Below are 22,900 nucleotides of genomic sequence, written 5' to 3' on the forward strand. Positions count from 1 at the left end.
GTTTTCAGTCAAGATGACCAACGCTTTCACCTCAGCCAACCACCTTCCTGCAGTGTCAATGGGCTAGAGGGGGAATTCAGTGGCAACAATCACATTAGAAGCATTTTGAAAAATTGTGACAAGGATTTTTTTCTGGTGTAGATTCACACATACCACATTTGAACTTGTCCACTCACAAGCTACATGGATAGACAGCCCTCTTGATATTTAGAGACCACCTACTGCTAGATTAGAAGTGTTCATCTATATGTGTATGTTTGTGTGCACCCATATCCATATATACACAGAATTTGCATCATCTTGTCGCCCAGCAACAGTGACAAAGAAAGAGATTACAATTCTATCATTAAAATACAGTTCAAACACCATGTCAGTTACTATCATATATCCTTTTATATATATATATATATATTAACACTTTCTATAGGAAAGAAGTTTCATACATTAAATATTGACAACCTTTTAGCGTATTAAATACATATTTATTCAATATTTTATTAAGATTATTTAAAAAAATAATCTTAGATACTCTTTATTTTCACAAGATGTATGCAGTTATGATGAGTAACCTACACTTAGGCTCTAACAGCCTAATCCAAACCCCACCAACTTTAATGGGCTTTAGATCAAGCATGTGAGAGCACCGTAACAAACACTGTTTCAGAGGTAATTCCCATGCAACATCAAACTATGACAAGACACAAGAGGCTAAAAATGGCTCATCATAATTTATTTTATGTTAAAATGTACAGCTTGGGGGGGTTGTTTTTTGCAGTTTTTATTTTTGTTGCTTGGGTGGGTTTTTTGTGGATATTTTTTTTAAGTGACTGACTAAAAAGATAACAGATAAATACAAGAGTGTCACTGGGTCCTATTTTTACATGTATCAAGCCTCTTCTGTTCGGCCCTTACAGTCACTCTGTACAGGTACAAAGGCTACAAAAAAGGAAGCAATATAAACAGACACAAATAACTCTTGCCTTTTTACATGCGATCTGTAAGCTTAGTTTGAGCTATTCACACGCTACTGCTCTATTTTTTCCCTTAAAAAATAACTCCAATATTTTATAAAGATAGAAAAATCTACAGATGGAATGAAAATGTAAAGTTAGAGGCATTTCCATAAAATAGCAACTTTACACCAAATTCACTACTTTTTTTTTTTTAAATCCTGCCAAGTATTTGGACATATACGAAAATGTTTCAAAACTTGACAAATAAACACTGAGATGTTTCAATCAACAAAAAAACATAACAGTATTTATAAAACAGAAAGCTGCCTTTTTTCCTACCCCAGCCCCAAAGAAACTGGTCACAAAAATGGAAAAGAGTCTCAACTTTACACTAAACATACAGCAATAAAACCCTTTGAACTAACCAAAATGTGAATAGCTTTTGCAGCTTTTTTTATTATTTTTACAAGTTTTATAATTAACAAAAATATAGTTCTGAGTTTTTAACCCTTCAAACTAGGGTAACCTAATCAAGGCAAAAAAATTAAGAAATGGCTTACTGTTAAGCACAACACTTGTACAGTACTACAAAATGCACTGTCACTAACAAAGACATTAGCGGCATGCAGAAGTGTCACCTTCAGAAACAAAATAATACAATAAAAGAACTGCTAAAAGGCATTTACATGTGGGGAAAGGAGAGAGAAAAAGCTCATGATCCAGTACTGTCTGATAGTTTTGGAGTCTATTTATCCACATTTTTAATGGGAGCAGGCACATAAAATGGCTCTGAACCATCAGCTGCTGTGTAATTGCAGTTCAAAGAAAGAGTTCTTCCTTTCCAGAGAACTTCAAGTTCGATGAAATAAACAGAAAATGGAAAAACATCTAATTCCCCCCAAAGAGAAGTTAAATCTCACAAAGTTAAAAAAAAAAAACCAAAACAAAAAACCCAAACAAACAACCAAAAAAACAGAACAAGAAATAAAGAAAAACTTGTATAAGGCTTTCTGCTGCATACAGCTTTTAAATGGTGCCAACAAATGTTTTTGCATTCACACCAATTGCTGGTTTTGAAATCGTATTCTCCAAAAAGGTATTTGTGCAGATCAATCCGATATGCCAGTTTGGTAGTGTGTCTCTCCCAAGGGCCTACCTTCTCATGTAGGATCCATTGAGAGACTGTTTAGACATGCCTGTATTCATGTAGCCATGATGGCCTGGAGGAGTGTACATCATGTTACTGTGGGGTGCTGTCTGCATTGGCTGCTGTGCATATGGCTGAGTTCCCATCATTCCCATCTGCATCTGCATAGGGTACTGGGGGGTTTGATTCATATACCCATGATTACTGTGATAGCCACTATTCATCATTGGCTGGGACATGCTATAACCATTCATAGCATTAAGGGTATTCATATTCATGTTCACTGAATTGACATTATAAGCTGGGGCTGGCATCAAATTTACACTCATGTTCATACCACGCTGCATTGTTAAGGTCCGTGCAGGCCCTTGCATGGCCACAGTCTGTGAAGCACGCCCATAAATTTGTGGCTGATGGGCTGCAGCAGCCGGTGGCAGAGGCGTGGATTTGGTTCTTACAGAAACATGACCTTTGCCAGTCATCTGAGTCTGCAGTCTTTGGGTGTGGGATATTCCAATATTCGATGAAGTCATATTACGCTGCAAAAGGGGAGGTGGCAAATTCATGGGAGGAGGAGTAAGGTTGGGGGGAGGAGTCATGGTAGCCTGTGCTTGGGGTCCTCCAGGAACAGCATGTGGAGACTGAGAAAGCTGAACAAGCCCTGTGTTACTTAGGGGGGCAGACAAAGAGGCACTGTTTGCATAGGAAGTTACAGCAGCTGAATGGCTGTAAGGCAAAGAATGATCCATAAGCGTATTAGTTAACTGTTGCAGTTTGGCAAGGCTGAAGGTGGCAGATGGCTGTGAGTAATGCCCTGCTCCAAATTCACTCTGCCCCATTCTTTCATATAATCCAATGTTGGCATTGCTAGTCTCAGGGATTTCGGTTAACTGCATAGGTGGTGTAAAATTAGCAGCCATGCTGCACTGGGATAACTGTTGGTTGCTGCTGGGAGGCCTTTCAACAACACAACCTTGGGGAGATTTTACATTACAAGTGGGAGGAGAATTGATGTTTGCTTGTTGCATCATACTGCAGCTTCCATTAATGCTAGACATCTGCTGGGTCACTGCACAGCTACTCTGTGTTAGGTTACTAGATGTAAGGCTACTGTACGAGCAACTGTTTTGAGACGAGTTGTTTCCACAGATACTATTACCCATTGTAGAATCGTAACTGCTTGGGTTTTCATAGTTTTCTGTTGTGCTCTCAATACTTCCTAAATCACTAAACCCACTATCCACAACTTGTTGCGAATGATCAGAAACTGAGGGAACATCCATCATTGGGCTGGTCTCCATGTTCTGTAGAGACGGCACAGAAATGGCACTTTGATCTGGGCTGATCTGAGCATAGCTGTTCTCTAAAGGAGCAACATTTGGACTATTAACAGAACGAACTGACTGGCTGGGATGAGAGTGCACAGATGAAACTGGGCTACTGTGGTCAGACTGCTGACAGTCATCCAGTGTGGTCATTTGGGGACTTTGGTCATTATGGGCATAGTTCTGCAAACTTCTACAGGCCTCTTGAGTCTCTGCACAGTCCTGAAATGTATCTTCGTGTTCACTCGCTTCTTGGGTTAGAGACTGTACTGCTTGAACTGTCTCTGAGTCTATCTCCATGGTCTCAGTACTCTCTCCCTTGAAATCGGAATGTAATTCTTCACCAGCTTTTTGGTCCTGGTTGTTACCTGTATGATCATCATCGGATTCAGGCACTGGGTCTGAATCTGTAGCAAGTTCTTTCTGGTCACTTTCACACTCATCAGCTGCAAGGTCAACACCACAATCCATTAACTCCTCCTGATTCGAGTTACCAGTTTGAACATTTACGTCTAAAAAAGATTGTTGTGTTTCCAGCATTTCCTTGAAAGCTTCACCAGGCAATTCCTCTTTCTCTGCTTCTGTTGAACCCATGTGGCTATCATCTTCATCATCTGCATCATGATCCTCATTGTGAGAAGGTTCTTCATCCTCCTCCTCCTCTTCCTCCTGATCATCCAAATGCACGGACTCCTCTTTTTGCACAAACACTTCTTCTGCTTTGTCTTTTTCTTGATCTTTTGAATTGATTCCACCTTCTTCTATACTCCTTTCTTCTTCCCCAGCTTTCATGGTATCATTTTCTTGTTTTTCGAAGGGTTCACTGGGTGGATGCAGAGGTTCAGGTTCTACGTCTTTCACCTCATCCTCTGGTGGTGGCAATACTTCAAGGGGTTCTTTAACAGCTTCCTCTGTAACAGCAGAAACTGAGCAGGGCTTGTCTTCAGCCACTTCCTTTTGTTCTTCCACCAGCACCTGATAGTCAGGCTCCAGAGGAGTCTCAGGTGGAGTGTATAAATTAAGCTTAAAGCCAGGTTTTCTTTCTTTGCTTTGCCTCCATTTAGATGGACCACGCTTAACTCCTTTGGGCCAACCCTGCTTACTCTTTAAAGGTTCAAGATTGTCTTTAGTGCTTTCTTCCAACACAGCTACGTCCTCTGTATTATCTTTGGGAGGCAATAGAGAAAAAAAAAAAGTCTTAGCTTGCACAAACTAATCAATATTTTCAAATATAAACCCAAAAGTAATTTATAAAATCAAAATGTATTAAGAAACCAAGAAATGAGCTATAAACAGATCTCAAACCACAATGAAAGGATATAGTATCTACAGCTCAAACACAGCCTACTCAGACATGCTATTGTTTGGTGGCCTTTTAACAGTGGCTATCAAAACCACCATTTATACACTAGGAGAACCCCAGAGATTTAAATGACATGTAAACTAAAGCCAATATTGTCCAAATATTTGATTTTCAACATTTGATTTTAGAATATAAGTATGCCATCACGTTATACAGACATTGATTTAATGCATATTCATCTTTTTTGACAGTGAGAGTCTAGAGTTTCCTGTTTGACCATTCTGGAGGACAAGCCATAATAAACATACAATCATCTTTTAGTACCAACACTGAAAAAAAGTGGTTCATTATAGTATCTTCTCATGGGCAATATATCATGACACAGTTTGCAATAGATGATAGAAGGCAAAAGATAATTGAAATTAAACAGAGCGCATCAGAATACTAAATTAATCCACTGACTATAAAAAAGGTACCCAAACACATTCACCTCTTTCCTTTCTCCCCAGATAACACTTACATGTACACCAAAAAAAGGGAGAAGTATCAATATACAACATGCTGCACTTGGGAGTGTAATGGCCTTAGTGACACTCCTTTATTGTTATAGCACTCCCACAGTCAGTTAATGTGATGAACTGGTCCACGGACAAGTACACAACATCAGTCTAGTTAAAACAGTGCAAACCTGACCGCTGGGACATAGCTGGAACACTCAGAACCTGCTACTTCTAGTCTAATTAATTTCTGTTGAGAAGCAGGAAAAAGTGGTAATATTCTAATGCACCTGTGCACAGGTTTGTAACAGAACCAACACAGTTACTCTGGTCACATAAAAGCTGTTTAAAATAGAAATCAGTGCATGATCCCTCAACTGAGGACCACAAAGATGAAACTTCCCATGCAATTAGAAAAATACTGAAGTAATACCTACTTGCTTCTTAGAGAAAATACACAGACCTGAGAATCTAGTCATTCATTCTGGAATTGAAATTTATAAGCATAATTTGAGAGCCAGGAGGTCAAGGGATGAGTGTACATTCAGAATAGCTCATTAGTAGTTTCACTATTCATCCATTAGCTTTTCTGACAAGAAATATCCTTGAAATCAAACTAGATAAGCAGCTTTGAAAGAACACGGTTAAAATTGCCCGTCTCTTTTGTGGGGAAAAAAATAGGGACTCTGGTGCTGAGGATCTATTGTGCCACATAAGCAACAAAGATTTCACTGAATTACCAGCAATGCTGAATAGAAAGATATTTGTGTAAATCAAATCTTACTTTTGCTTGTACCCTTTATCAAGGATACAAAAACTATATTAGACAATATTCCAGTGATTCTCTTTGCTCTGTTGAGTATGAAAGGCCCTGTTGTAGGGACATAACAGTTGGTTTTGACAATATGACAAGGACTGCAATGGCTCAGACTGGAAAACACTTGTTTCATGAACACAAAAAGCAAATTATAATATTAATGGGTCAGGAATAGTAGAACTAAACAAAATAAAAAACAAAACAAAAAATCTGAAGCCACCACTGACTTCTGAATTCTAATAAATGACGTGAGATTAATGAAGAGAGCATTTTTAACAATGTAAGATTTTAAGACCAAAATGGCTAAATACAATAAAAATTTCCAGATTTATGACAAAAATAAACACTTGCTTTGAAGGCCACCCAACCAAATTAATTTTGCAAAGATAAGAACATTTTAAGTCTACCTGTGCAATTTTCATCACTCCTGTAGCAATGAGTATCTTTCTCCTTGTTCTGTTCCTCTTCCTCCTCCTGTTTCTGCTGCCCAGGTTGATACTCAAAAGCTTTTCTAATCACAGGCTTCAAGTCATCATCTTCTCCATCCATCTCACAGGTGGGTTCCAGCTGTGGCATGGGACGCTCTTCGTCTGAGTTATCAAATGGCTCGTTCAACACCTCTGTTGTTTCAGAAATTGTCTCTGTTGTAACACTGCTATTTATTCTTCTGCGTTTACGGCCCCTTTTCTTTTTCAGTATGAAAGGCCTCTGAAAAATAATTCCACAAATGTAACTCTTCTTACATTCCCATTTGTTAGCTGATTCTGGACATAAATTTTTGTAAAGTGAGTTTACAAAATCTATTTACTCATTCAAAAAACACCTTACGTTGCATCAAATTCAAATGTAGACAGAATCTAAAAGCAAAATGTCTAAACACTTAAAACAGGTATGTATACATGTACCCAAAGCTTTCTCTAGGTGAAAATTAAGACTAGAATTTCCTTCATATTGAAGTGCCTTTTGCCTTCTTCTGTCAAATAATATTCACAGCACTATTACTTAAATTGTACTTACACATTTTTCCTCTGTAGATTTACAATTCCCGAACAACCTTCACAAGTATCAAAGCTTATACTTCTACATTTCAGGTTTCTGCTATTTTTAGAAATAAGTATGTATACAGAAAAATAGATAACAGCAAAGAAGTGCATGTCAAGAATCCTACAGTTGGCTGCTTTAAAGAAAAAACTGTTCAAGGTTTTTTTTCTATTATGCATTCTCAGACATTTACAGTTACTTTAAAGTTTGCTCTTTTAAAGTATAACTAAAAGGACACTCCAATTTCCCAGTTCTCACCTGAGACACCTAAATACACAGGCTAAGGTGAGTGTTTTAAAATTTTGGGATTCTTACATTTACTAATTTAGGCCACTCAAAGAGCTGACTTTTCAAAGAAATTAAGAACTATGCAAATACAGCAGTAAGCAGAATTTAACATTTAGATCTCCTGTAAATTAGAATATGGCTAAAAAAACCCTTTTAAAAGGATTTCTTTTGAGAAACAGTACTCCACTTTAAGGAGTTCCTATATTAAAAAAACAATAAAAAGACAAACCCCACAAGCTGGACTCCATCCTAGTACGAAAAGAAGAACCATTCATATACTGAACCAATACCAATGCCAAACAGCAGAGGGCAATCACTAGTTTAAAAATTAACATGAAATTCTGATTTTTTTGTGTCACTAATATTTTATAGTTCCATGAAACATCCAAAAGATAAAAAATTGAACGGAGGGGGGGAAAAAAAAAAAAGAGAAGAGAGGAGTTGATAAGTGTCCAAATAACACAGAAAGGATTAATACAGTCTAATTAACGTTTGTAAGAAAACAGATTGTTAGTTTGATGATAATCATTTGATTGAAATCAGAGACAAATGACTTTATACCAAACCATTGAAGCAACACACCTTTCTTTTTATGGCCAGTGACTGTGGCTTTGTCAGCCGGGGAGGCGAACTCTGTTGATTCTCATCCCCGCCATCCTCCTCACTGCTTTCTTTAGATTGTTCTGTGGATTGCCCTCGCTCCCCCACCACTGCCAAACTTTCTGGAGATCGCAAATATTTATTTTTAGATTGTACTTTTGCAGGTGATTGCCTACTATTAGTTCTTGTGGAGAATATTTCTTGCTCTTCCTTTTCCCAGCAGCTAGCTTGTTCCATAAGACGCTCAGCCTGAAGGGTCGAGGTTAAAATAGCAGGTCACTGAAACAGCATTTACTGAGCCATATCCTTTGCGTTCAGCTAAATAGTTAAAGTAAGTCAACTCTGATTAGCACTCCTGGTTAACCTAGCAACGACATTTCAGCTGAATCATCTAGTAGCTCCTGTACAACAGTTAACAGATAACAAACCAAAGAAGATTGCATTTCATGGGATATTTAGCACTATTAATGATGCAGCGAATTGATTTAAGTCCTTCAGCACTACATTACATGCCCACTGACTGGATCACTTTGAGCAAGTTCAGAACACAAAGAATCGATTGACAGTGCAGCCCCTGAGCTCTGCACCAAATTTGATCTGATTACATGCTCTTTGACTACCTCAAGAGTGATAAATACAGCTCCACGACAAGTGATTCACATTTCAAGTTTTCATATTCATCCCCTCAAAGTTACCTCAAAGATCTTGCTGCACAGCTTCCAGAAATTCTGCATTACAGTATCAGTACCTTTTACCACTAAGCACAGTGGTCAAAGCAAAAACTGCTCTATTTAAGGCAGCCTGAAGTTGAATATTCGGAGTTATGAAATCCAAAGGAAAAGAAATTCAGAAGTCTCTGATATTACCTCCTTTTCTGCTTCTCTCTCTTCTTCAGAAACTGCAGCATTAGAAACTAACAAAGGAGTCCATCTCAAGCTTTCAGGATCTACTTCATTGATGCGTGGATTTGCTTTCAGTTTCTCCATATGACTTGAAATCAGCTTTTCCCTTCTAATAATTACAAATCTACAATCAAATAAACAGTAATTTAATTTAGAAAGTGATCACCTAAAACAGCCTTTCTGTAGTTTAAATCCTTTTGCACAACAACCTGTGAAAATAGATGGGTGAATAAATGGATACATCAAACTAAAAATATGAGCTGACACACAGCAATAACATGCTTAAACTAGAGACTGTTTACTAGAGGAAGTGAGGAAACAAGAGTTTATGAAGTGAAAGTTCTATATTAAACATCACTAGGGCAACACAGAGGAAAGTAAAGGTTTTATAGTTGACTACTCTATTCAAGAGATTTAGTGTTGGCATTTGTGTCACTGCCAGAATGATCTCCGATTTTAATATTACATACAAGCACAGACATAAAACACTGTGATCATCATGTCAAGAGTGAGAAAGTTGTAATATTACAACTGAAGATGTCTGTGAATGGGACAAAAAAGTAAGCTAGAAACTTAAGTTTTCTAACAAAGCATAAAAATGTACTGTAGTCCTGTGCTAATGCAGTACAAAACAACTTCCAATTAACTACAATCAAAACTAGGTAAAGCCTAATAAGATAGGACACTATACTAATACACTAGCATATATCCCACCAAACTCCTCTGTTACAAAGAACTATACAATTCCAAACAACAATTAGCAAGAAATTCAAATGCTGTAAAAACCAGGCTGGTTAAGGAACATTATTTTTCACTGAGATAAAGTTTAAAAACAAAATCAGATTCAGGTGAACCCTTTTCACGGAATTGTGACAAATATCTATTTCACTACATGTAAGAAAAATTAACAACATGTAGAAAACAAGAAGCCATACCCAATTCCCAAGGTAAGTGCCTGACAGAAATTTCAAAGATGTAGTTTTTTTTCCTGTCTCAGTCAGTGACCTTCTGGATACCTTTAGCCAGGTTAGTTGATGTCCCTGTCTAAGCTTTAGTATCTATGAAAAGAGACTAACTGACCTTGTTCATAAAGTATTTTAAATTCTGTAGGTGAAAAAAGAGTTATTTTCTAATTGGGTGTCAGTATTCAGAGCCTATAATAATTTGTGACAGGGCAGAAGCAGCATAAAAGTGATGAATACGTATTTTATTCTCCCTTAAAACACATTTGTCCTCAGGTTGTCCATAACTAAGTACCTCAGAAAGCTAAGGTTTTAATACAATGACAGTACTCCTCTTACTACTCTCATCACAACATCCTGAAAGCCAACTTCCTTTTCGAAGGCTTACATTCTTACTAGTTCAAAATTTACTAGTTTTGAATACTAGCACTGGTACACATAAAAACTAACAAGGTCAGCCTTTTCCTGATTTTAATTTTATTTTTTGGCAACCCAGTGTTCATAAGGCAGCTTTGTTTAATTATAAAGTTTCTATGATGAGAATATCCAGAAAGAATTAAGAAGCTCTTCAGAAACACAAATACTAATGAAAGTCATTTAAGACATTTTATGGAAAAAAACCAGCCCAAACAGGAACAACAACCCACTTAAATTCTGAAATATCCATCAAGATCATTAAGATATTCACAAAACAGGAACTCAGAAACTCACCTTCTCAGTGCACTGACTTTCGATACTGATTGTAACATTAAATAGAAACTTGCATTACCAGTACCTTGAGCAGGAGGACTTCACGTAGAGCTGATCTGATCCCACGGTTTACATGATTCAGTAATGACTGAAAACAGGGGTGTGGAAAGACTGCCACACACAAACCCAAATTTATCCCTCACTGGTATTCAAAGCAAAATATTTGCACAGCAAGAGTCAGGAACTGTACTTAGGGAAGATTATACTGAATGAAACTAACTTCTTAAGTGAAAATGTTTTGAGCTGGCTGCACACTTCTAACAACCATTAACATGAAAGAAGATCCGAAAAATCACCAGGAAGAAAAACTCCTTGTATAAGACCCTATTTAACAAGACCCATCTGTACTGACTTCTTCAGTAAGATGGTTATCACTCATTTTAAAGTCAGACTTTTACACAGACATTTTTCACATCAACGGTTTTGTAAGTAGAGAATGTTTTGTCTCAGTATTTTAAATTTTTTTTTTCAAGATTCACTGACCTATCTTCTCTTTTATCTATCATGCTATGTTGCTGCAGGGTTGTGGCAATATCATGTGGACACATTCCAGTAGCTCGGCTCATTCCTTTGATGCTGATTTGTTTTTCATGGTGGCAGTTCAGGTATTCCAATATGACACTTTTCCAATAAGCCAAGTATGAGAGACGACCCAGATCAGACAATGGCTTTTCAGGGGATCCTGCTTGACCCTCTCTTCTAGAAAGTAAATAGCCTAGAAGAAAAATCAACAGGACACTTTATGGAGATAACAAAAGTGAGGAATTTTAACTAGCCCTTAAGAAAGTTGGAATTAATATAAGGATCATCAGCATGATTGACTGAACTACTGGAAACTCTTGCAATTAAGGAAATCCTATCTGTAAAAGAGATGACTTTTCATCATTACAGTGACATAGGAAAAGATCATATCCTTGTGAGAGACTCAGCTCTTATGAGAATCAAACACAAACCAAAACCCCTCTTCTAATCACAAGGCAAGGAGGAGAGAAAAAGCCAACACGTTCCAGAACAGGTCCCATCATACGTGTTCTCATTTAGAGCTACAACTGTCTGGCCTTTTTAGAATGTGAGTTACCTCATTGAAGCCAAGAATTTTCAGAAGAATCTCAAGAGGAAGTATCATGGGTAATATCAGTTAAGTCATTTTTCTTCAAGAAGCCCCAAGTGACATAAGTTTTTGATTAAACAGTTAGTAGTTGTATTTCAGAGGTAACGTATAATTCACAAGATGAATTACTTGGAGAATTAGTTAGGAGAAATAATTAAAAAATAATCTCCCTTAATTCACTTTTAAGAACATTCACATAATTCCTGGTTGCAGTCTTCAAGACATTAACCAATCCACTATTATACAATATACCCCCTTCAGTTTATATTCTATATATGTTGTAAGTAATTTTTAACTCTTCAGCTTCAAGAAGATTTTACAATTTGAAGTAGTACACACCTTCTTGGAGATAACAGAAGATGCCATCAGCAAAACTAATTCATGATAGAGAAAAAAAAAAAACTAATAAAATGTATCCTTACATAGTAATTCATCCCTCCATGATACATATTCTACACCATGCCTTTATAAACACTACCAAAACATGGGCCTTATACACCAGGCTTACAAAATGCTTACCCCACCGTAAGCACAGGCATTATATTTATGGAATTATGTTACTCAGCATCATTTGGAATCCACCAACATATACAGTTCTTGTGCCTTCCAATTAATACTTCTTTTCCCCTCAAGTTTTTCACTCCTTTTATTTTTCAAAGCTTGCTTTAAAACAAATCTAGTACAGTGATGTCATATTTGCTAAACAAATCCTCATAACCTCTTCACAGAGTTTCACCTAATCAAGTTAGCCATAAATTAAAGGTATGTGATTAACATCCAGGTTTAAGGGAAGCAGTGACTGTTTCCTTATTTTGCTGTATGGTCTACCATATGCAAACTGTATACACACAGAGCTTTTTTTCTTAGATCAAAACATGAAAAACACACAAATATATCTCTAAATTTATTCAGCTTGAAACACTGGTCTTCCCTTTCTCAGATGCAATACAAAAGGTCCACAACAGAATTCAGAAGACACATATGCACAGGTAATCATAGTCTAACCTCCAGTTTGCATAAAAAAATATATACAGAAAAGCAGACATCCGACTACTTTTCAAGTGATCGCTAACAACAGAGATACTGAAGTAAGTAGTGCACTTTTCATATGTATTAGCATGATTGATGATAAAATGCTAGAGCTTCAGCAGGAATACCATCCCACATCTGCCTACTTCTACACAGCCACATAAAGCCTGCCTACATCTGCATAGTACCACTAGAAACTCAACAAGTAAAATATTCTGTTCTACAGAAGAAACAATATCATAAAACCTAAGAAAATTAAAGTGGTTTAACATTTGAAGTTGCAGCATATTAAACTATTTTATAAGTAGATGATACATCTTCGTACATCCTGGTACTACATGCAACTATTGTTGACGGGAAACACCAAACTTCACATTCAAAACCACAATGCATCCTGAATAGTTTGAAGGTAAAGAATTGTTGCTTTAGTTTCAACTGCACAAAAGCAGACCTATAGCATAATTTGCATAATTTTTGACAAAGCTTCACTTGTATCAAGAAAGAATTCTGGATCAGCTTGTTTGTAACATACAAAGACAAGTTTTATACTGAGACCTCACCGCCTATAGAAATACATGCAAAACTGAGGCAGTAGAAGAAGTGATAGAAGTCTCAACACAGGAACAGAGAGGGAGAATAACATAGATTTTTTTAAAATAAATCCATGAGAACTTAGTTGCTTCAAGTGACTTTACAGTTTACCCTACCAACTTCACATTCAAGAAATCTTGGGCACTAACAGAAAGTGTTTGTGCAGTGTTTGCAAGACCTCGACCTCATTTTTGTGTTTCACTATACTTTAATGTTACTTTGACAAAAACTCTTCCCTCTTCCTCCACTGTCATTTTCCTCATAGATAACAGGGCTGTGCCTATATTTTCTTGGCAATCATATGAAGCTTAATAAGAAACCACTATCAAGAGTTTGGAATCATTAGTTAGGCAACCACAAGTAGCTTTAGAGTTTTAATAGTATATCCTGGCTCATTGTATCTTTCCTGTGTCTGGGGATTTACAAACTAGTTCTTAGTGGTCGTTTTCACTCTACATTAAGGCAGTGAAACTTCACATTCATGGCAGTAACATCTGTCAGTATTCTTCTCCTACCATTATAAAATATAACCTATGCTTTTTCAAGATACTCACATTCTACAATAATACAAATCAGAGGTAACAGTGTCGATTACATGTAGCAAACACTGAATGGAAACTCTCTTAACAGATTCTGCAATTTGAATGACACCTATTAAATTAAACTTACCAAGAGACACCAAGTAATTGATCTAAGTTGCAGGTAAACAAAAACCACTGATCTTGGTAGCTCATGTAAATATCCTGAAGCATCTGAAATAAGCACAATATGCCCCTGTTAAACAGATACCCCCAGTCTCACTGTGTCTACCTAATCTTAATAATGGATAGCCTCAAAGTGGTAACCTGAAAGAACTTTTTTAAACTATAATCCCTGATATCAGACTATGAGCAACAGCAACGCTCAACAGGAAAAAAAAGAGCTCTCCATTCACCCCGAAGTGTAAACAAGTCAGACTGTATGCTACACAAAAAAGAAACCCACAACAAAATATAGGACCTAATCTAGAACCAATAGTTGTCTATCTCAGCTTCTGGGCATATGAATGATAGTATCACAAAATCCAACAGCCGAAATACCAATAATGATTTTTATTTCTTGCTTTATCTCCATCCTTCATAATGAAGCAACACAGCACATGCAATTTACAGCCTTCCATTTTTGTCATGCAAACCTCTCCAGAAACACTAAGGTTTTATTTTATTCAAGATTTAAAACAATTAGAAGAAATGCAACCTGAAAAAGGGAAAGTTATTATAATATACGTAAATTTTATGCCTTCAGCACAAATTCAGAAGATAATTAGGCATTAAAACATACATTTAAAGAAACTGACTTTTAATTATCTTGTACTTTCAATCTACAGCATTCCTAGTAACTCCACTGAAATAACTACAGCAGAGTCCACAACACACTTACGTGAAAACAATAACTTTAATACATCTTTGTCAGTCTCCAGAAACTTTTTTAGTTAACTGCTGATTTTGTTATGTTTGGTTCTGTATCGTCAAAGAAATTAAACAGCATGAGATCAGAGGTCCAGCTTAACAGTACCCTGTTCTGACAGTGGCCAACAGAAAAATGGAAGGGACAGACTAAAACTAGCAACCACCACATGAAACTCACATGCAAACAGAATTAATCTGGCTCCATGCAAACAACCAGGTGAGGATAACGTCCACACTTTTTGGCATTTTCTAAGAACTTGGTAAGATTTGTTAAGTATCACTTCCCTTTGCAAGCAGCGCAGAGTCCACCTTCCTCCTCCATTCACTGCATTTCCCTATGTGTTCCCTTGGAGGAGTCTTTATTGTCATGTCTGCTGATGTGAGGTGAACAGACTTGTACCTCATTAGCTCTCTCCTGAAAATCTTCTAAAAATCAGGATCATATCAGCCCCCTTTCACTCCTGTGCCATGAAAGCAGTTTTATGCATACTCCAAGTTACAAACTGCCATGAGCAGCTATTTCATTAAGTCTCATATCCCCAAATCCTCAAGACATATCCTTCTTTCCCTACCATAAACTCTTCTCAACATCACTACCTCAGCTTTATAATATTAAGCATAAATCACAACACAGTTTTAAATTTAGCTTGAGACAGCTGAATTGAATTTTATTATCTATTGAAGAAATAGACTTGTCCCTTTGCTTTCAACACTGTAGCAAAGACAGCCCTCAAAGGTGTAAGATGATAGAAATGTGGACTACACAGAGGCCAGTGAAATACAAAGCAGCAGCAAACAAAGACATTAAATAACATACTGAGAAAGACCAAGTGAAGCATTAGGCTTTCAGTAAGCTAAGGAATTAACCTTGATGCAAACAAAGAAAACAAAAAAACCCACCAATTTGTGACCTGGATGTAGGTGTTTCAATTACACTTTTTTGTGTTCACACAAGACAGCAGGGTCACACTCTGGCTCAGTTATACACAGAAGTACCCAAACTGTGGTGTGCATATTGCACAGGATTAAATGAAGACTTCATTTGTGGCTTCCTATTCACCTGAGAAGCTAGGGAACTTAGATAATATGAAAGTTTGAACAAGTATTTTTGATGCAATTATATTTACTATTTCTATTTTACAACAACTTTATACCCTAGAACAGTCCTAAAAATGCTGTATTTTATATTAAATACAAAGATTACTTTTAGCTTCAGAGTAAGCAATAGCCAGTCAGTTAGCATCCACACTTTGGAAAATAAATAATTGTAGCTGAGTATGTTCTAAGAAGGTGAAATGGAGGGTTATATTTGGCTTATAAGTAAGTATATCACTCCTCTTTTATGAAAGGATCACAACATTTCTTGCCTTCTTCAATGGTCAATACAATTGTACTGAATTTTACTGAAAATTCCCTACAGCCAGAATATAATCCATCCAGAGCATCCTGAGGCAACTTCAACACATCTTCTCCAGAAGAGGCCACCAGCTGAAACTCCAGTATAATTTCCTGTGTTCTATTATCCATGTGCTCCCTTAAGGGAGTATCTGACATAGCAACCTCACCACAAACAATAGTGCCATAGGCAATGGACACTGATCTAACACAATTCCTCCTCTCCTTGAACTTCATTGCTTACAGACAGGCAGGTTCTTTGAGAACAGTGCCACAAAGAGAGGCACTTCACTCTTTTGAGAACATCGTGTATGATGTTAAACTGTTGTTTTAAAACCTCAGTGCATTACATTGCAATGAACTGCATTGTCTTCAGCAGAAACAGAATCAGCAAAAAAGTACCTAAAGGGAAAACAGTACTGAATCTCACTCTGTAACTGGACAAGTACTTAGAAATTGCAGTTCCTTTCTCCTATGCTACTAGTAACAAATCTGTGTATTTGTTTTCCACTTATGGAAGCTAAAAACTAAAACAAACAGTCTTCAAAGTGGACCCTGAGGGTAGGGATTAATGAGTCCTACTTTTCAGCTAGGACAGATTTTTCTGTCTTCTACAAAAATCTGGAAATAATAGTTTACACAGAAAATTTGAAAAGAAATTCATCTGAGAGTCTATGATCAAGGAAACAGTTTTATGTATCTTATGTATCAATCACTCTGGAGACAAAACACAGTTCTGATCTTGTGTAAGAAGTCATGTTCCAATATCACTTTCTCAGAAATCAATAACATTAATCTCTCTGAACAAGAAAGTTAAAATACTAATAAATAAAGTCTTTTATATTCTAGTAATCAAGACAGAACTTACTTTACAGAAAAAAAAAAACAAAAAGAAAAATATCTGTAAACTGTGATGTGCCCTACCAGAGTATTCCGGAGTCCTTACTTTGGATTATCCTACCTGTTTTCTAGAGAACAACTTTCCACTCCAATTTTTTTAATTCAAACTTGTATCTTCACTTTTCTTAAAATCATCTACAGATTAGATTAGCTTTTACTTTTAAAAAAAAAAGCTGTGACCAAATGCAGTCTTTCTTTCAAAAACTGAATCACATTGATGGTAGTTTAATGCAAGAAAAGGAGATATTTGCTTCACTGCAAATACTCATTCCTGAGAAATGTTTACATCCTGTTTCATACTTCCACATTCACAGAATTATTAATAAACATAACATACCTAGCTCTTTAATAGGAGCAACTCTTACAGAAACAAGAACAACACAGAAAATGCAACATAGCAGAGGTCCCTAAGTGAGAATAGCTCCTGAGTCTTTCAGAAGTAACCCTGTCACTGGCTAGCAACCTACTACTGGTCTTTGAACAAGAGAGCACTTAGTCTAAAAAGCACAAAAAGAAGCTGTCTTGATAAAACCCTCCTGAGCAGAATAAAGATTTCCTATTTGCTATCATCTTAAATGCGTCCTAGTAAAATCACTTGATCATCATCGTGGTACCTTGCTTCAAAGAGAAAAATTTCTATTTTTCTGTACTGGGAATCTTTATTTCATTTACATGGAAGAAAATGACTCTTCATTTCCTAAAGTACAAAGGATCAAAATTTACGAGAAGTATCATTGCAAAATCATTATTTTATTGCTTATGTATTAAAATACCCACAAAACAAACACTATATTGTCACATTTGAATAATTTTCCAACACATTTAAACACAGAAAGTCAGGTGATATGTTTGTAATAGGTAATGACTGAGAATCAGGGTGGGGAATAAACCATATGATGAAGCAAATTCAAGTCTTTTAACCTTGGTTTCCAACATTAAGTCTCTTTTATCACTCTAATTTGCCTCATAGCAAAACACAAAAGCAAACTTAAATGGTTCCAAACTTGCACAAGCTTTGCCTGCACAGAAAGGCTATTTTAAAATCAGGTTTCAAGTCACAAACAGGAATGACGTGGCTTAGAACAAGCGTCAGGTTCTCAGTTCTCACAGCCATGAAACAGCTACTGAGCTGCTACAATATACAGCAAGTCATAATAAAATAAACTGTCACCAGCTTCCCTTTGCCTATGAGACGTGTCATCTGTATGTGCTGGTATTCAGCAGCCGAGCTGTAAACGGCTTAACTGCCTGAGAATCAAGGACAATACAGACAACAAAGACAGAATGTACCATTCTAAGGGACATGCTTCCTCTCCAGCCATGCACTAAAGCCACTGCTATCAGTTTGATTTGAACAGCTACACGGTATTGGGGTCAATGCACAACTAAACTTCATTTTATCTTTCTGGACATGTTCAGCTATACTAACAACAGTAATACATCACTGATCCTATAAACAGGCTTGAAGAAAGCTGCCCGTGTTAAGTACCACATTATCAAGTCCAGTTCAAAATGCACCTATGCAAGACAGCACTTAAACAACAGCCTAATGACAGCACTTTACTTCCAAACTTCCTGAAGTTTACTTCCAAAATAAGTTCTCCTATTATAAGCTAATCTAATGCTAATGACAGAATTTTCAGAAGACAGCATATATGGAAATACCTGTAGACAGAATTTATAGACTCAGATGCACCTTAGCATTTTATATGACTTATACCAAGTCATATACTCTGTAATCTTTGTAATATCGTGATGATACGGATCCATTTATTTCACTCATTGATGTAGTTGTCCGCTCTTCTTGACTATCTTCAAGATGCTTGTAACATTTGCCACCCTTCAGTTACCGAGGACGTTCCTGAATTGCACTGACTTCTTAAAGATTATAGGGAGAGGTCTTGCAGTCATGTCAGCCAGTTCTCTTGGGTGAATCTCACCATTTTCCCTAAGTACTCTATAACTTGACCTTCCTCTAGCAAAGATGGCATCTCACTCTGCTCCATAAATTCTGTCATACCTGAGAACTGGCCCCATCAGTAAAAGTCAGGGCAAAGAAAGTAGAGTACCTCAGATCACTTCTGAGATCACACCCCCATGTTGTCACATGCTTATTCCATTCATCAGCAGGGCCATGTTCTTCTTACTCTTCCTGTGGCTGTCCACATACTCTTCAGAGCTCTTCTATTGCTCTACACATCCCTCAGTTTCAACTCCAGCCAAGCTTCAGTTTAACACTGCTGCACATGTAAGTAATACCAGTGCCTTTTGCAGACTCCTTCTGCTCAACTCAGGAACTCTCCCTGTGGCCTAGCAGGCTTACTGCAATGCCTGCTATTTTCATGACTATTAGAATGAGTCATTTTTGCAGTCTGAGGAAACTGCCTACAGAGATCAACATGTCCTGTGTTCCTTTGCTCTTCACAGCAAACCTCATTGAGGACACCACTTAGCAGTTCTCTAAACAAAGTAAAATTCTGGGCCTTAGTCAGCTAGTTGCCCTTATCATTTCTCTCAGGATCTGAAACCCTACTATCTCCCAGCCACTACAGCCTGGACTGCCAAATGCAAAGCACTTGCCCTAGCTGGTCCTTCGAAAATCTATGTTTAAATACTGTCCCAAATATCCTGCTGTGCTGCCCTTGCAGAACTGTTTCAAGTAGTCCTTGGGAACAAAGGCCTTCCACTAGCAGATGTCACTCAGCTGCTTGGAAGGTTCAACCTCTTCCCTTTTTTGATCAGGCTATCTGTAACAAATGCCACCCACAGTATTAATGGTTGCTGCCCTAACCTCTGATTCTGAGGCACAGAGACTTGACAGGCCTATGACCCATTCCATAGCAGAGAACTCTGCTTCCAAGTTATTCCTTTGTGTAGAGCATGAATTCCTCTCCTTGGCTTCCCTGCCTGTCCCCGAAGAGACTGTTATCCATCTATAGCAGCAGTCACTCTTCTGAGCTACCCATTGGGTTTCTGTAGCCCCAATGAGGTTATAAGCTCAATGACAAAGTACAGTCTTCCAATTCCTCCCTTTTGTCTACAAGACATGAGAAATTGGAACAATGTAATCTCAAATGCAATGCAAGAGGGCCCCCTTCCCCTGCTCACTCCAATCACATTGTCTCCTACAAACCCACTCTTCAAGAAGGCCATGATCTGGATGGCTACTTATTTCCCTAGAAGATCTGTCTAAATTAGTTTCTGATGTGCCATCCAACTGATGCCTGTGAAACATCACCCTCATGGTCGTGTTAACTCCAAACAGCCCTCTGGACCCTCAGAGCAGCCAATTCTGGGTCAACTGTTCCATTAAACTGCAAGGTTTGCATGTCTTTGTCATTAATGATATTCACCTCTTTGTTACATAGTTCAATCACCTTCTGAGCTCAGGATCCATACCCATGCTTCATCCTTCTATGCTGTGCTCCAAAATGCACAAAATGAATTTGTTGTATTTTCTCCTTAACCACTATCATACAGCTCTAAAATGCAGCATCTTGTTCCACTTCTGGCTATTTAGTCTAAATATTGCTCAGTACATGAAACTATTACAATTATTCTATCATATTTTACAATGTACTGAGTTTACAGCAAAGGTCACTGTATTTGTATGTTTTTCTGTTGTTACAAAGAAGTGAAAAAACCCACAAAGTATGGGTTTCTCTATAAAGTGTTAAGATAGACACTTATAAGAAACTTCACCAAGAGGCAAATACATACTCCTATTATTTAGGATTCATCTTGGAGAGCACTTCTATTAACTTGTATCCAGACAAAGGCTGGGGAGGGTTCAATACATCTGTGCTTTTACATTAATATTCTAGATGCATTTCTGCCCATTTTAAGCAGTATTTTTCTATCAGAAAGTATTATATGTAGCATGAATATGCCCTCTAAACTATATATACTCACAGCTCTTTAAATACCAGATGACTCTCGGGTATTTCAAGCAATCATTGGGTCTAGAGCAATTACATAATAAACAGGGACATTTGGACCTCAAAAGCATGATGCACCTCTGCATCAGCTGTGTGGATTAACTGCATTACAAATTACAGGAACAATACCTGTAATTAAGCATTTGGATCATATTGGTTATTAACATCATTATGTTATGGACTTAAGCAGTCAGCAATCAAGTCCACTGATCTAGTCTATCTGCCAGTGAAGCCAGATCAAAAACATCAATACTGATAAGAGCTGCTGGAGAGTAATGAAGGGGTAGGAACAGTGTATTGAAGTCATGAAAATGGGAGTCAAATAGGAGCAGGTTTGTTTGGATCATAAGAACAGATTTTAGTCTACTGATCTTTCCAGAATTTTAGACTGAATGTAGCCTTCATAGCAGAAGTCCACTTGGAACTACACTACACTACATCCATAAAATAAGAAAGTAACACTATGCCAGCATTCTGGACTTCAGTCTGATTTATAAGGGTAATAGCTTTTTGCTGTGCACTGTGTAACTTAAATTTATCAATCTCAGGTTCACACTTATGCATGCACATCACAATCACACATATCAACATTTACATACACTTCCATGCATAGCAAAGGTATCCCAACACCATCAAAGTAACTCTTATATGGAAAACAGAATTTTATAAGCTACTTATGAATGCTTTCCAGATATACACTTTAAAGATGCCAATACACGTGACTTCTGGAAGTTGGAAACAGTTTAAAATCTACTTCTGAGACCCCTAGTCCCAAAGCAGAGCCTAAGCAATAGCTTGTGCTCAAAATATAGCCCTTATGTAATCAGCACTGTTCAGTTCCTATATATATTTTGTTAATATTTGTGTCAGAAGAAAACATATTCATGAGAATCTATCCAGAACAAAAGAAGCAACCAGTGAACTATCACACTTGGTATGTTCTGAGTTCTTCTCCATCTCTTTAAAGGCCATCCCCCACAAACTAATTACCAAACTCAGACAGATGGAATCAAGCTAAACTTCGTTTTGTTTGAAACAAATCCAAGTAAAATAAGTCCTCTAATATGGAAAGGAAGAACTTTTAGGTTTTCATGCAACATTCTGTATCAAACCAAATATCTGAAAGAACAGGAAGTACTAGTAACTGTTTTAATAATACACCAGTATCCCAAGTGAAGATTTACCCAAACCAGTGCTTCAAGTTATTCTAATAGATAATGTTTTTTGTCTTACAAAACATCATGTCCTTTGTTTTGATATTATATGAACAAGTTGTGAAGACAGGTTCAAAAGGGTGGTCAGAAATATCAAAGCAGCTGAGTATTCAGAAAGGACAGCTCAATACAGTCGGGTCAGCTCAACACTGCAAGTTCAGAGGTATGACCAGGAGTGGAAGGCAGAAATAGGAAAGGTGAAAGTGTGCACTTCTTAAGACTTACAATTCCTAAAACTGTAATTCATGTTACCATTTTTTCCATAACTATTCTGTGTGCCTCTGAACTGTTCCTATCTATGTCAATGGGAGGAAGGTCAAAGATAGAGGACCTTAAATAGGTGCTAGTACCCTCTTTGAAAGCACTTTTGAGACAGCTTCAAAGGACCCCGATCCCAAGATCCACAAAAACACTATTAAAAAAAAAAAAAAGACTAGCTGTAACTTGAGATGCTCAGATCAGTGAACAACCTGCTACATTCCCTTTTCTTTGTCTGAGTAAAGAAAAGCTTTCTTCACGATGAACAGAGTAAGCCAAAGATTCTCTCATTATTGTTACAAGAAATAATGTAAGCTCTCATTCCTCTCCACATCCTCAAGTAAACCCAACACAGGAGGCCCAAAACCTTTAGCTTCTTTATAGAAAGCTTCACAGAAGAGGTTAGAGCTAAACAAATTCCCTTCATGAAG

The 22,900-nt window shown here is 37.2% G+C and overlaps 1 protein-coding gene across 1 annotated transcript in view; it reads right to left on the reverse strand.

The window, feature by feature from the left end:
* Nucleotides 1–715: 715 nt before the first annotated feature.
* The window catches only part of KAT6B (lysine acetyltransferase 6B), a 117,824-nt gene continuing 95,639 nt past the window's right edge, over nt 716–22,900 (reverse strand). Inside the window, exons 13-17 of the mRNA XM_017807186.1 lie at nt 11,069–11,300; nt 8,838–8,997; nt 7,954–8,220; nt 6,450–6,750; nt 716–4,591 (exon numbers count right to left, since the gene is read on the reverse strand). Of these exons, the coding sequence (XP_017662675.1) occupies nt 2,106–4,591; nt 6,450–6,750; nt 7,954–8,220; nt 8,838–8,997; nt 11,069–11,300 (3,446 nt within the window). The 3' untranslated portion in view covers nt 716–2,105. The remainder of the gene's footprint in view (nt 4,592–6,449; nt 6,751–7,953; nt 8,221–8,837; nt 8,998–11,068; nt 11,301–22,900) is intronic.

This window comes from Lepidothrix coronata, unplaced genomic scaffold, assembly GCF_001604755.1.
Source record: "Lepidothrix coronata isolate B3197 unplaced genomic scaffold, Lepidothrix_coronata-1.0 Scaffold17, whole genome shotgun sequence".
Lineage (NCBI taxonomy): Eukaryota > Metazoa > Chordata > Aves > Passeriformes > Pipridae > Lepidothrix > Lepidothrix coronata.